This window comes from Tasmannia lanceolata, unplaced genomic scaffold (assembly GCF_043159265.1).
Source record: "Tasmannia lanceolata isolate RefF3 unplaced genomic scaffold, GAP_Taslan_0.1 ptg000006l, whole genome shotgun sequence".
NCBI classification, from domain to species: Eukaryota; Viridiplantae; Streptophyta; class Magnoliopsida; order Canellales; family Winteraceae; genus Tasmannia; species Tasmannia lanceolata.
Window position 1 is genome coordinate 2,436,617 of NW_027518683.1, and position 13,433 is coordinate 2,450,049.

Genomic DNA, 13,433 nt, shown 5'->3' on the forward strand with positions numbered 1-13,433 from the left:
GTAAGTGAAAAGTGACTCTTCAAACATCATCCCTTTGGTAAAGAAAGTTTCTCCTAGATCATGGGGGCTTGCTGGGATTGTTAATGAGATTTCTGATCATTGTTTTTCTTTTTTCCTTGTCCTTTTCCCACACCCTGCGCTGTGCGAATGATGTCGCTGGTGGTCTTGCCAAGGGTGAAGTTTCCAGGGAGCCTTTGTATGAGGGGCAATCTCTGCCTCCTGTGTAATCTTGATTGCTTTTTTTCTTAACAAAGTTTTCTTTGCCCGTTGAAAAAAAAACTTTCTCAGAATACATTATTCACCATTTTCTGACTTTCAACTTTCAACTTCTAGGGACGGGGCCATTAAAAATAAAAATAAAAAAATCTTATAGGGATAGGGAACAAAATTAACGAACTGGAGTCTCATGAGTAGATAAGAGTAATATTCAGTTCTCACGAAGTCACGAGTAGATAAGAGTAATATTCAGTTGATACTATGCTGTTTATTATTAAAATATGGTGATATGTCTTGGCTCACCCGCAAGTAAAAGTGGGTCATGAAAAGGACTTGCTTAGCAAAGATTTGTAGGCCAAACCGCCCATTTCATGAAAAGGACTTGCTTAGCAAAGTTTCCTATGGTATGATGAGCGCATACCTGTACCCATATCCTCGATTTTGGAAATGCCGATTTATATGTTCACGCCGTGTATTTTTATGTTCTCTCTCTTTCTCTTGCCTTTGGTGATGGATGGTGACTCCTTTAATGCAATTTGTATATGGAGGCTAACAACATGTCAGATGCTTTGCCGTACCATGGAGTTGATCATGCATATAAATTCCCTTGGTTTGGTCTTATTAAATTTCCGCCTAGTGGCTGCATGCACCTTTTTCTTTTGCAAACATCTATTTATATTGGTCTTTTATTTGATAGATGGAAATTTTAGATTCTCTTTACTCTTGAGCTATGTTACACGGGACAAGTCTCGTACTCCGGTACTTAAGGAGTCACGACAACACTTCTAAGCCCATTTTATTTGTTTTTTATGAATACTTCTACCACAAGTTTACAATTACCACATGTTTTGAGCATAGTTTTAAAACTCCCTTGCATCTGCTTTGACTCCCCCGAGTCAACTCCCTTATACCTTGGCCGCGTTCCGTGTTGTGCCGCATTCGCGTTCCGTGTTTTACCCTATAGAGTCAATAAAAACACCTTTGACTCTTCTGAACTATGACCGCATCAACTGAGTACTCAGCCGTGTCAACCGAGTCGATTAGGATTTTCTTCGGCCGCGTTCCACGCCACATCCACGTTTTTGAACATTGTTCTTGAGTTTTATCCATCCTAACAGCACGTTTTTCATATGAAACTAAAAAATTATATTTACTAAACCCATTGAAATTTTCAATATATTAGTTATTATAATTGAAATTTGAGAATTAATTAAAATATTTTGTTGAATCCATGAATCTTTCTTTTTGAGGTTTGCCGAATCTGAAACTTGATACCTCTGTCAGGTTTCAACATTCGTACTCCTACTGATACAACATAGCTAATGAGACTTAGCTGTGAAACCCATACATGGGTTACCTTTCTCTCATAAAGGTGTTTTCAAAATTTATGCTAAACTGTGGACCTAGTGTGTGTGTGTGTGTGTATTTTGAAATGGCGTGGGCCTAGTATATTACTCTACTTGTTTATCGTTTCCGGTGAATTTTTTTGTTGGTTCACTGATTCTTTATGTTTTTTGCCAGAGTTTGTTACCCCTTGTATTTATTTTATATATCTGAAAAATAGAAAAAGATCTTATGTTTATGTACTGTTCTATATTTCAGGATATTATTCTTCCAGGCCAAGATGTCATCTTTGAAGATATGGACATGTTCGACGGGCATTTGGTGCTTTTTCTTCGGAGAAGGGGGTTCCCTCTGATTTGTTCTATAGACATGCCAATTGATGCCAATTGCAAGGTCGAACTGATTTGTTCTATTTTTTTTGTCTTTTGTTTATAGCTATTTTTTATGCATATGATGGCTACTTGCTTGCAAGAAATATGAAATGGTATGCTTGATGAAATGAAGTGCAGAAGGAACATTTGTGTGCCATCATGTCATCTACAATTGTATGGGATGACTACTAGGATATGCTTGCATTTCTGATTCATGAACCTCTGCTTTAGGAACAAGCCTAGATTGCTCTCTGAATTGGTACCAAACTGTCCATATTTTCAAAAATCCTATCTATGGACACATGTAAGTCATTGTTGGTTTGTGAATCGACTGATATCTGATTTTGAATATTGTTTCATAATCATAAATTCATAATTACGTACGCAATCCAACTGCTGTATAACTTATTGATGGAAAAAACATTAGTAATCTCCTTCAAGTTTTCAGGGAAACATTTGTAATGCTTTCAACTGACTTCAATCATCTACCAAGCGACTTACAGACCCATGGGAGGTAGTAATTAGCCCATAGCAGCTGCAAAAGCAAAATCAATTAATAATTTAATACTATTGCCATTCTTCCAATGACTAGATCTAAAAATTAGTTGGACTAAAAATAGCCCACTATTGAGGGAGGGAGGTGTTTTCTCCCTCTCGTCTTCCTCTCTCTCATCCCCCCTCTCTCCCATATCTTCCTCTCTCTCGACTCCCTCTCTCTCCCTTTCTCTCTCGCTCGTTCTCCCTCTCTCTCGCTCGTGTCCCTGTTTCCCTCTTTCTTCACATTACTAACCCTCTTTTTACCGTCTTTCCCATGGTTGGCAAAAGATGAGCCGCGGAGGCCGAATCGGGAACTGTGGCCAGATTTGGAACATGGCTTTTCTATGGTGGCTAGATCTAGGGTTGTGGAGGCAGGATCTGGGGCCGTGGAGGCTGGATTGGGAGCCGTGGAGGCTGGATTGGGAGCCGTGGAGGCCGTGAAGCTGGATCTGGAGCCGGGGAAAACCGTGAAGGTTTTCGGTGGTCGTGAAAGGCCGTGGGGTGCTAGACCTGGAGCTGCGGAAGGCCAGTTATAGGCGGTGCGAGGCCGTAGAGGCCTTGGATTATCGGATCCGGGGATCATGGAAAGCCGGGGGCCATTTATAGGGAGAATGACCGGAGTTGGGCTCGAGAAGGTCATATTTAATGGTGAAAGGGCCGGATCTATTTAGGGTTGATGGAGAAAATGGACGGGGGAGTTGTTGGAAGCTGTGGAAGGGGTCAATGTAAGGAAAAGGGTGTTCGGTTTCAGGGGAAATGAAGGAGGTTGGATATGGAGGTGAGAGAGGTTGTGGATAGCGGCAATGAACCTTGTAGGGTTAGGGTTTGAAGGAGGAGGAAGAGGAGGGGAATTTTAGGGTTGTTAGGGTTAGGGTTGATTGGGGAAGGAGGTGGGGGAGTAGTATAGTCTTTAGGGTTACGGTTTAGGGTGGGCTAGGAGTATACTTTTGGATGGGATGATTTTTGGGTTAGTGAAAGTAGGTTTTGGAGAAGATGGTGGAATGATTTGATATATTTTTAATGGGGAGCCGTCGGGGTTTGGTAGTGGTTCGAGGTGGAGGCCGCCAGAGATCGGATGATGATGTTGGGTGGTTGGCTATCGTGCACGGTTAGGGGCGCACAATAGCTCTGGGCCTTCTAGCGGGATTTTTGAAAATCAAATTTGCTAGCGGATTGTAGTGGAGAAATTCGTGTGACATGGCAGGTCACGATCTTGACTTGGGGGTCCCACAAATATGGCACTTTTTCGATTTAATTGAGGCTATTGGGTAATGTAAGGGGTAATACTAATGGGTTTTTCTTTTGGGCCAAGGATAATGCTCCTGGGCAATTCATACTATGTAAATTTTGTGGGACTACTGGTCCCCATTGTAATTTTGCTGGTATGAATATATTTGTCAATTTTCAAAAACAAAATAGCCCACTATTGAATACTTGCAGCATCACCATTTGATACAATACAGGCGGCATTCCAATAAGTCATTATTGGTTTGTGGCAAGAAGATAGATAAATTGCAAAGTGACTTTCTTTGGGAAGAAGGAGAGTCAAAGAAGAGGCTCAAACATTCGATGCCATGGAAAAAGTGTGCCAGGTGAAGATTCATGGTGGAATAGGGATCGGTAAAGTAAGGTTACATAATATGACCTTATTAGGGAAATGATTGTGGAGATATGGAGAAGAAAAGAAGCATTATGGCATAAAATCATTAGGGACATATGGGTGGGGATGGGGGGATTGGAAGAGTAGGACTAGGAACCAAGTATTAGGAAAATGTTTGGGTTCATGAAAGTCCATCTTCATGTCCAAATCCTTGTATGAGCTGCTTTTTAGATTTAGAGTGGGGAGGTGGTGGTAGTTGTTTGGGGAGGTTGGGGGGGGGGGGAGGGGGGGGGGGGTGGGGTTGGAGAGGGGGTTTGGTTTGAGACATTAGGCCTATGCATAACTTGAAAGATGATCAGATTGCTAGCTTTTCAGCATTGCTTGAACTTTTGTATTCTTGGAAGTGCTCTCCAAACTCACCATATAGTAGAGTTTGAACTCCTGATCTTCATGGAGAGTTTTCTGTTCGGTCTTTCTTTCACAGGCTGAATTCTTTGAATAGGGCCCTTCTAGCTGTGCCAGAATTTGGAAATATGCTGCCCCTCTAAGGGTAGTGGCGTTTGTATGGACAGTGGCCAACAAGAAAATCAATACATGTGATCGCTTGTAAAGAAGAAAGATTAATCTTGCAAGCTTGTGTATATTCTGCTGGAAGGAGTCGCTAAATCAAGCACAGCTTTGAGGCAGGAATTCGGTTTAAAGTATATATAGGAGATCGTATCAAATTTTGGTTGGACTCATGGTGTTTCGCCGAACCTCTGGCGGTGCTTTTCCCGGTGTTGTTCTCGGTGGCCTTGGACAAAGAAGTGTCGGTGTGTGATTGCTTTGAGAGAATTCACAATAAGGTGGTTTGGAACCCGTGTTTCAGAAGAAATTTCTTTGAGCGAGAATTACCGTTTATCTCTCAGATGCTTCAACTCATTGAGGGGTGTTATATAAAAAGAAGTGGGGTGGATAAAAGGATATGGATATGGGATTCATTTGGCTTCTTTTCCGTGAAATCCTTTTATTATCAATTGTTGCCTGCTTTTGGATCCCCTATCGCTGCTGATGTTTGGAAGTTTCATGGTCCCCCATCGGTATCTTTTTTCAGCTGGGCAGTGTGTAGTGGGAGGATTCAGACCATTGAATTTCTAAGAAAAAGGGGTATGTGCTTGGTGGACCATTGCTCGCGTTGTTTGGAGGATGGGGAATCGATTGACCACCTTTTATTCATTGCAAGGTAACAAGGGAGATTTGGGGTTTCATTCTGGACAGGTTTGGCATTTATTGGGTTTTTCCAAAGTCTATAGCAGATTTATTTTCGAGTTGGGATTTTGTGCCCTGGAAGAAGAAAGGTAAGGTGCTTTGGAGGTTATGTTTAATAGCCTTGTGGTGGGTCATTTGGAAGGAAAGAAACTCGAGAGTTTTCGAAGGAGCGGCAAAGTCATCGTATTGGTTATATAATAAAATCATAGCTTAGTTATTTATTGGGTGATGAGCATCCCTCTGTTCACATTCATATCAGCATTCGATCTTTGGGAGGGGTGGCGCAGTGTGTGCTCTGAAGGTATGAGGAGAGAGAAGAGAAGTCCGAAATGGGAAGCCCCCCTGAAGGTTTTCTTAAAGTAAATTTTGATGGGTCCTGCCTGGGTAATCCGGGTCCAGCTGGGATTGGAGGTCTTTGTAGGGACTCCCGAGGGGGGGTATCGTGGGCTTTTGCAGGTCCAATTGGAATGACGGATTCATCTGAAGCGGAAGGGCTGCATATCAAGGGATTAAGCGAGTAAGTGATGATTCTTATGATAGGGTAATTGTGGAAGGAGATTCTTCAAATGTAATTAGTTGGTTAACGGGGAGAGTGGCTCCCCCGTGGAGATTTTTGAGTTACTTTGAGGAAATTTCTGATCTCATTTCAGTGTCATCTATGGTTTGTAAGCATTTTAGATGCGAAGCAAATGGGGAGGCGGATTCCCTCGCTAGATCTGGCGTTCTCAAAGAGGGGCTGGAGTGGTTCGATTTCCTTCCTCCGTGAGAAGTGTGTGATGTATTTTCCTTCGTGTTTTGTTGTTATTTATGTTTTCTTTCTTTGTATCTCTGGTGGACCATCTCGGCTCCCTTTTCAATATATTACCATTTCAAAAAAAAAAGGAGTCGCTAAATCACTTGATGGTGCAATGTCCCTTCCTTTATCGTTTCTTGCCAACAACAATCAGAATTCAGAAGCTTCAGCCTTTTGTGGGTGTTTCAAAGATCGGTAAAGAATATGTTGTAAAGACGGGGTGGTGGACTGTTTGGAGAAATGGGGCAGGCAATATGAAGACTTTTGTCGGTTTGTGGCATATTTGGAAGGGAGCGGAACAATTGTATCTTCAAAGAGAAGAAGAGTTGGAGCAAAACACTCTTAGAAATCAAGATAGATCTCGTCTTGTGGGAAAAAAATGCCAAAGGAACACCAAGCTACAATGTGGGAGAAGCATAATTTTAAAACTCCCCCTCGTCATCAGGGACTCCCCCTAGTCGACTCCCTTTTACCTTGGCCGTTTTCTACTTTTGCCTCCGCATTCCGTGTTTTTCCCTACATAATCAATAAAAACTCCTTTGACTCCCTTGAATTATGACCACGTCAACTGAGTACCCGACCGTGTCGTGCCGAGCCTACTAGGATTTTCTTTGGCCACGTTCCGTGCCACATCTGCGTTTTTAAACACTAGGGATGAGTCTTTAGAGAATGGCAAACGGTAACGAGAGATAAGAAAATGAAGACAATTGCCTCACTCATATGGCTACCTCATCCAGTAGGGTTGTTGAAACTAAATTTTGGCAGGAGCTCCGAAGGTAACCTGGTCCGGGCCATAAAGGGTGGCATTCTTCGTGATTCAAGTGACAGATCAGCGATGGCTTACTGAGGCTTAGCTGGCATTTGTGACTCCAACAGAGTGGAATTAAAGGCACTGCTATGGGGTATTAAGTGGTATGCGAATGCAAGACTGGGTCCACTAATTATAGAAGGCGGGACGCTGCAAATGTGATATCATAGACTAGCAGTAAGGCCCTGTTAGTTTGAGATTATGACATTTTGAGTCCACTAATTAGTTCGGAGGCTCACCATTGGTTTTCATTATCCCTATGAAACAACCAGTTACCCAAAAGCTTAACCTATTGGAGAAGGCGTTATTTATTCTTTTATACTTTAACAATCTCAAACGAACTGGGCCTAAAATGGAGGGCCAATGGAAGATTGCCAATATCATTGCAGAAATTGAGGACCTTGTTCGAGTAACAGGGCCTCAAATGCATCATAAGAGGAGAACAAGAAATACGAAAACTGATAAACTGATGAAAGGAAGGGCGGGAAAGGAGTGTGTGGAGCTGATCAGCATTGATCAAGAGGACGAGACTGGGGAAATGTAGGCCTACTCGGACGGCCTGCTGCTCCTACCTGCAGTAGTGACCTAGGCTAACTGCATAATCCGATCTGCAGTCATGTAATTATGAGAAGAGGCCACAACATTGAAGTCTTAGCTTAACTCATTCTTTTATGGGATTCATTTTTCTGCATGAGCTAACATTGTATAGTAATTTATCTGTTTATGTTATCACGTGGCTGTTCAAACATGTCTTTGTTGTTTATTTTCCATGGTCACTGTCCCCATTTCTGGAATCAAAACTCATGACCTAGTATAGTTACAGTGTTGTAATGACACAGTAGTTATATTTTTATGTGAAGAACAGTACATCTTCTAAAGATAATGAACCGAAAATATTGTTGAAGGGAAATAAAAAACTTAAAAATAAGCCGTTTTTTTTTTTTTTTTTTTGAAGCGGGGTGCTGCATATTATGTGAGAGAGGTCCCATCACTTCCACCAACCCAGAAGACGGAGGAAGATGTCCTGATGGGGACTGAATTTTTCATTTGATTTTGAGCTTTGTTATGACTTCTGACCATTGTTTGTATCTCTAGCCAGTTCAAGTCACATGTTCCAGTTCAGTTTTCCGCACTGGATATACTTGTATTATTTCAATGAGTGCATTTTTCTGGATTTCAGACTTAGGAGGTTATGCATCATTCAATGCTTCTCCTGTATCCTGAAATATCTCTTATGTGCTGTTCTTGATAAGAATCATCAAATGTCTGCTTATTTTCGTTCACATCCTCATCTTGTTTTGTGTTAAAATAAATGAAGCTCAAGGCTTATAGACTCTCATATTTGCTGATTCATGCTCTTCCAATATCGTACTTGCTGCTAAAAGTAATACTTTGCCATGAAATTTTTGCAGCACCCCATGAACTTTGAGGATCTTAATCCGTGGTTTTTCCCACTTCCCTCGAGGTCATGCAGCATTGTTCCAGGTTCAAACCATGACTTCATGACAGACATTTACCGACTAGTGCTTTCTTCTCCTGCGGTATAACTTCCAGCTTTCCATGTGAAGAGCGCGCGCGCGCGCGCGCGTGTGTGTGTTGCCCTGAGTAGATTATGACCACAAAACTTTGCAATCTTGGATCTTCATTCTTGATTTCCTAGGTTTCATGAGTTTGAATTTAGAAGCCTATCTTTCTACACTGGCCAGTTTTAATTGAGAGCATCCTGTCAGTTGCTTCCTAAAACTCTGATTTCTGTCTTGAAAAATGCAGATGCCTGATATGATAGTTGACTATGATATATCGAACCAGCAATTCACTATTGTGAAGCAAGAGGAGGTAATAGGACTTACTAGCAATATTAAATCAAGCACATTTACTTGTAATGCCGAAACCTATCTTTCAGACTTGCAAACAGACAATGATAAGCATCTCCAGAATATGAAAGAACTGAAGACTTGGAATGATCTCTGTGAAGCATTCTCCTGTGAAAGGAGGGAAGTTCTTTCCCATGATGGTGTCAGAGTTCCTCTTACCATTTTGTACTCTCAAAAAGCACAACGGAATGGTCAATCTCCTGGGCTTTTACATGGCTATGGAGCTTATGGAGAAGTTCTAGATAAAAGCTGGGATTCAGATCGCTTAAGTTTACTCAATCGGGGTTGGGTTATAGCATATGCTGATGTCAGGCAAGTTCTACTGTGTTTTCTGCTTACCATTCATAGATAATTCTTGATGCCATATGCATTTTCTTAAGTAAGTCTGTCATCCACATCTATTCAAATTTAAAGTTACCCAGGCTTGGCCTGGTTATTGTAATGTCGTGCAAAAAAACATTTGGATTAAGTTTTAAAAAAAAAAAAACATTTGGATAATTTTTACTATGTACACAGGGTTTAGAATATCCATTTTGGCAGGCTGCAGGTGCATCAACCAGCACCCAAACTGACTTGTATCATGTATCGACTGATATGCCTTTTTTTTTTTTTTTGTTTCTTTTTCTTAAAAAATGCAGCAATACACATGGTTTCCACCATATATTTCTGTTTGTTTTTATTTCTAATGATATTTTTTAATTTATACAAATCTCTATGTTTTGATTTTTTGATATAATTTATGATGTTTCTAGAGTGCAGACAAGTTTAATAATACAAAACTTGAACAAATTAACAACAGTCGAACAATATAATAATACATGGTTGAAACATTTGGGAGACAGTTCATGTTGGGAAAAATCCAAAATTATCACTGCAATAAGAAAAGGGTTTTTATATGGCGGCCACGTTGGCAGGCAAGTGTTAACCGTACAGACCCCATCCCACTATTTAACTTCAATACAACAGTGACATCTATTTGCACCAAATGTTATTATTAAGTTCATTTTAATACCTCAAGAATATAGGGACGCGGATGATAGAGCTGTTGAAGAGAAGGTTTAGATGGTTGATATTTGGAGCATGGGCACTCTATGGTGAAAGCCACCGAATTGTTCACATCAATTAGGGTGGCCAAATGCGTATGATAGAGTTAAAAAACAGGTGAACTCTTTGATAAGAACAGCTGATCTTGACCAAGCAATAGTCACAGGAAACACTAGAAGGATAAAGATGTGATATGTTATTTTTGTCTGCATTGAAAAGTTGTGGGCGGCTGCACCAGATCACCTACCACTTAAAAACAAGGTGTCTACACCAAATCATTCCTCTCACCCAATTGTGGAATGATAAAAACCAGAATCATTAATCAGCAAACTGATGGCTAATTCCGTCGAAGTGTCACTCTGGGAATTCATCCTGCTTCACTAAGTCTTGCTAGAAAATGATCAGTGGGAACAGGTTAAGATCAAGAAGAAAATCTTCCGCCGGGTCCATAAGGCGGGTTGTGAGGAAGGAAGCTGAGCCACCCAAGGTTTGAAGGCATGCTTACAGATACAACATTTGGCCCAGACAAATTGAGTGCAAACAAGATAGGGATGGTGATGTCTAACAAGGTGCCATACCGACTTCAAGGACAACAAACCATCAGTAGAAAGAGTCCAGACCACCTTATCAGAATTAGCAATAATTGATAAGTCATACGATCTGATTCGGTTCCAGGATTTCATGAGGTGGGTAGAAGATTGGGGGACACGTGTTCCATCGTTGGTTCTCGATAGATAAACCCTATGATTTTGATCGAACCCAAGGTCATACATAATTCTATCGCCAAATTGATCACAAATGCTACCAAGAGGAAGCCAAGGGTCAAACCAAAAGTTTGCTAACAAATTCTGCTTTTATACCCCGTTGACAATCGTCCACAAGTCCAGTTGCTGAAGTAAGAATTCCATTCTTGTCTTCCATTGTAGATGGAAGCATTCAACCTGTCCCGTTAGATCTTCCGGATTTGCAGGACCAAATCCGGAGATGGAGGGAAAGAAGTCAATTTAAAGTACTAATTCTGCTCTTTGATTGGAGGTCTTGGAGATCTTCTTCAGTGCCTTCTGACTTAATACTAACTAGGCAATAGCATTCAACAGGATGGTTTGTTTGGGTAGGTTGCATTTTTATGATTTTGACTCTGACTACGTACAAGCATGGGGTGGATATCTTTGTTAAGTACTTAAGTGTGATTTTTCATCCTCTATCTCAATTGGTTAAGGCTTTGTTCGTCAACCTTGATGTCGGAGGTTCAATCCTAGTTTGCCTATTAAAAAAATTTGATTTTGATTTTTCACCCTCTTGTTTTGGTATTTTCCACCCTCATTGTAAATAATCTTTACATTCTCAGCTGTTTATCACTTTATCCGCAACATAAAATAGGAAAGTGGTGGTTCTTCTTCATCTTTACTACCCAAACTTCCATCTAATAATTGAATAGAAGAACAACGAAAAAAAGGAAAGAAAAAGGAAACCAAAAAGCCAGTCATGGTTGTTCAGGTTCGCTACAGCGAGAGCGGCATATCCCCTTTTACTTATTTTATTCTTAAGGCTAGTTATGAGTCGTTTCTCCCGCCATCTTCCTTTCTCCGTCTCAGACTTTCATCTACTTTTGAGGCCTGCAATAAGACGTACAGATTCTTGCCTTTCATGAGTCACTCTAATCTATGTCAAACCTTTTAAACTTTAAAGTAGGATTCAGATTCTTAATATTTTCGTTTCTCCTCCTCCTCTCTTATTTTTGGCGGTGTCAATGGGCCCAGACAGTATGATGGATCTAAAGGGCCTGAACTGAATTGAACAGGACTTGGGCATTCTGTCAGGCATGATTTGCATCCATATCCTAATATCTGAATTCGTGTGGAGCGGACCTATACATGGCCATAGAATCCTCTGGTGCATCCTATATCCGATTGGAGGCAGCTAATGTAAGAAAATACCCTTCATACTGTAAGTGAAAGTGTATTTATGAAGTGTAATTTAGTCATATATAATCCATAATCAAAACTACTCTCTCTCTCTCTCCCTCTCTCTCTCTCTCTCTCTCTCTCTCTCTCTTCCCCTAAGCGTAAGCCCTAACCAGTTAAGCATCATCCTAAACTTAGAGGTTAGATGCTTGTATGCATTGCAAGTTACACATAAGTTTAGATTAGTTACACAACCTTTGTTTACAAGCATCATTTTACTTATTTATAAGTTTAGATTAGTTACACACAACCTTTGTTTACAAGCATCATTTTACTTATTTATAAGTTTAGATTAGTTACACACAAGCGCTTTATTCGACTGAGCAAAGTGCGAAGACAGACTATTAGTGGACAAAATATTCTATTTTTTTCCAAAATTCTAATTGCGTACAATGTATTTAGGATCTATGTCACTCCGATGGATGAGCCCACTCAAAATGGATTGTGTCCCAGACACTGAAAGTAGGATCCGAAGAACACTTCAAATAGGATTCGGCTGATGAGGGATCTGAGCCGATTGTAACCCAGACATTGTAAATCCAATCCATATTTGATTCGTTGACACGCCTACTTATATTGTGATCAATTTTCTAAGCCTTCATCATTCTTGCTCTTAAATCTTTTTCTAGATCTTCATCACGATCCATGAAATTAATCTCTAAGACTATTTTTTACCGTAATTCTGGTGCCGTTGTGATGATACTGGAGGAACCAAATGATCTTTGGAACATCGCCAATCTGATTTCGAATGGAGACACTATTTCTGCCCACATAGTTGGGAAGGTTATTCGAGAATAGTCTCCTGGAAAGGCCATTCGAGAACGGTATCCTGGAAAGATGGATACTGAACTTGTAAATTTAAATATAGAAATCAAAGTTAACGACGCTGACTGACCAAAGATGTCTCCATCATACGTGTTCGCAGCAAGAATATCACGGAAACTGATTTCGTCCCTTTAGGCACGTTTCACAGCGTCAAAATCCAGTCCCACCTTTCATTCATGCTGTGTAAGCATTCATTGGGCTTCTTGGCTCTGGAGACTCAAACTCACTTGCAACTTGGGGAAGAACTCTTTATCTTACCATCATTCTAATGCATAATTGACAAATTCTTGTAGGGAGAGTAGTTTCAAGAGGCTTTAAAACTCGTGAGTCAGCAAAAAGACACTCTTCCTCATCCTCCTCTACAAATACCTCAATTAAGTTTCAGTAGAGAGAAGTTTGAAAAAGATGATGTTGGCAGTCCGATCATCCTAACGGGGAGGGCAGCTATACTGACATATCCACAATCTGTTAGACAATTGCAGCCTAATGCTTTAGTTTTAGGTTTTAAAATTGCATTTCAACATGCATTAGAGAATGAAAAATTACAATTCAAAGTTACAACTTCTCTCAACAAGTCTCGCTAGATTCCTTAGAGGTAACTGATGAACTATTTGTGCCATTATGAGAACCGTCAAGATTAGGATTGTTAACTACCAACTTCTCCAAAAACTTAAGCTATTAGAGAAAGGCGTTATTTATCTTTTATACTTTAACACTCCCCCGCACGTGTGGCCCACTTGATAGACACGTGGCACATGTGGTCCCACTTTGGGCCGACCATCGCATGAGAATTTTTGCTATCCGAGAGG

The 13,433-nt window shown here is 40.6% G+C and overlaps 1 protein-coding gene across 3 annotated transcripts in view; it reads left to right on the forward strand.

The window, feature by feature from the left end:
- The window catches only part of LOC143879249 (Prolyl oligopeptidase family protein), a 35,674-nt gene that overhangs the window by 5,154 nt on the left and 17,087 nt on the right, over nt 1-13,433 (forward strand). For all 3 annotated transcript variants that reach the window (XM_077381524.1, XM_077381522.1, XM_077381523.1), the window contains exons 6-8: nt 1,819-1,953; nt 8,330-8,458; nt 8,688-9,103. In XM_077381524.1, coding sequence (XP_077237639.1) covers nt 1,819-1,953; nt 8,330-8,458; nt 8,688-9,103 — 680 coding nt within the window. The remainder of the gene's footprint in view (nt 1-1,818; nt 1,954-8,329; nt 8,459-8,687; nt 9,104-13,433) is intronic.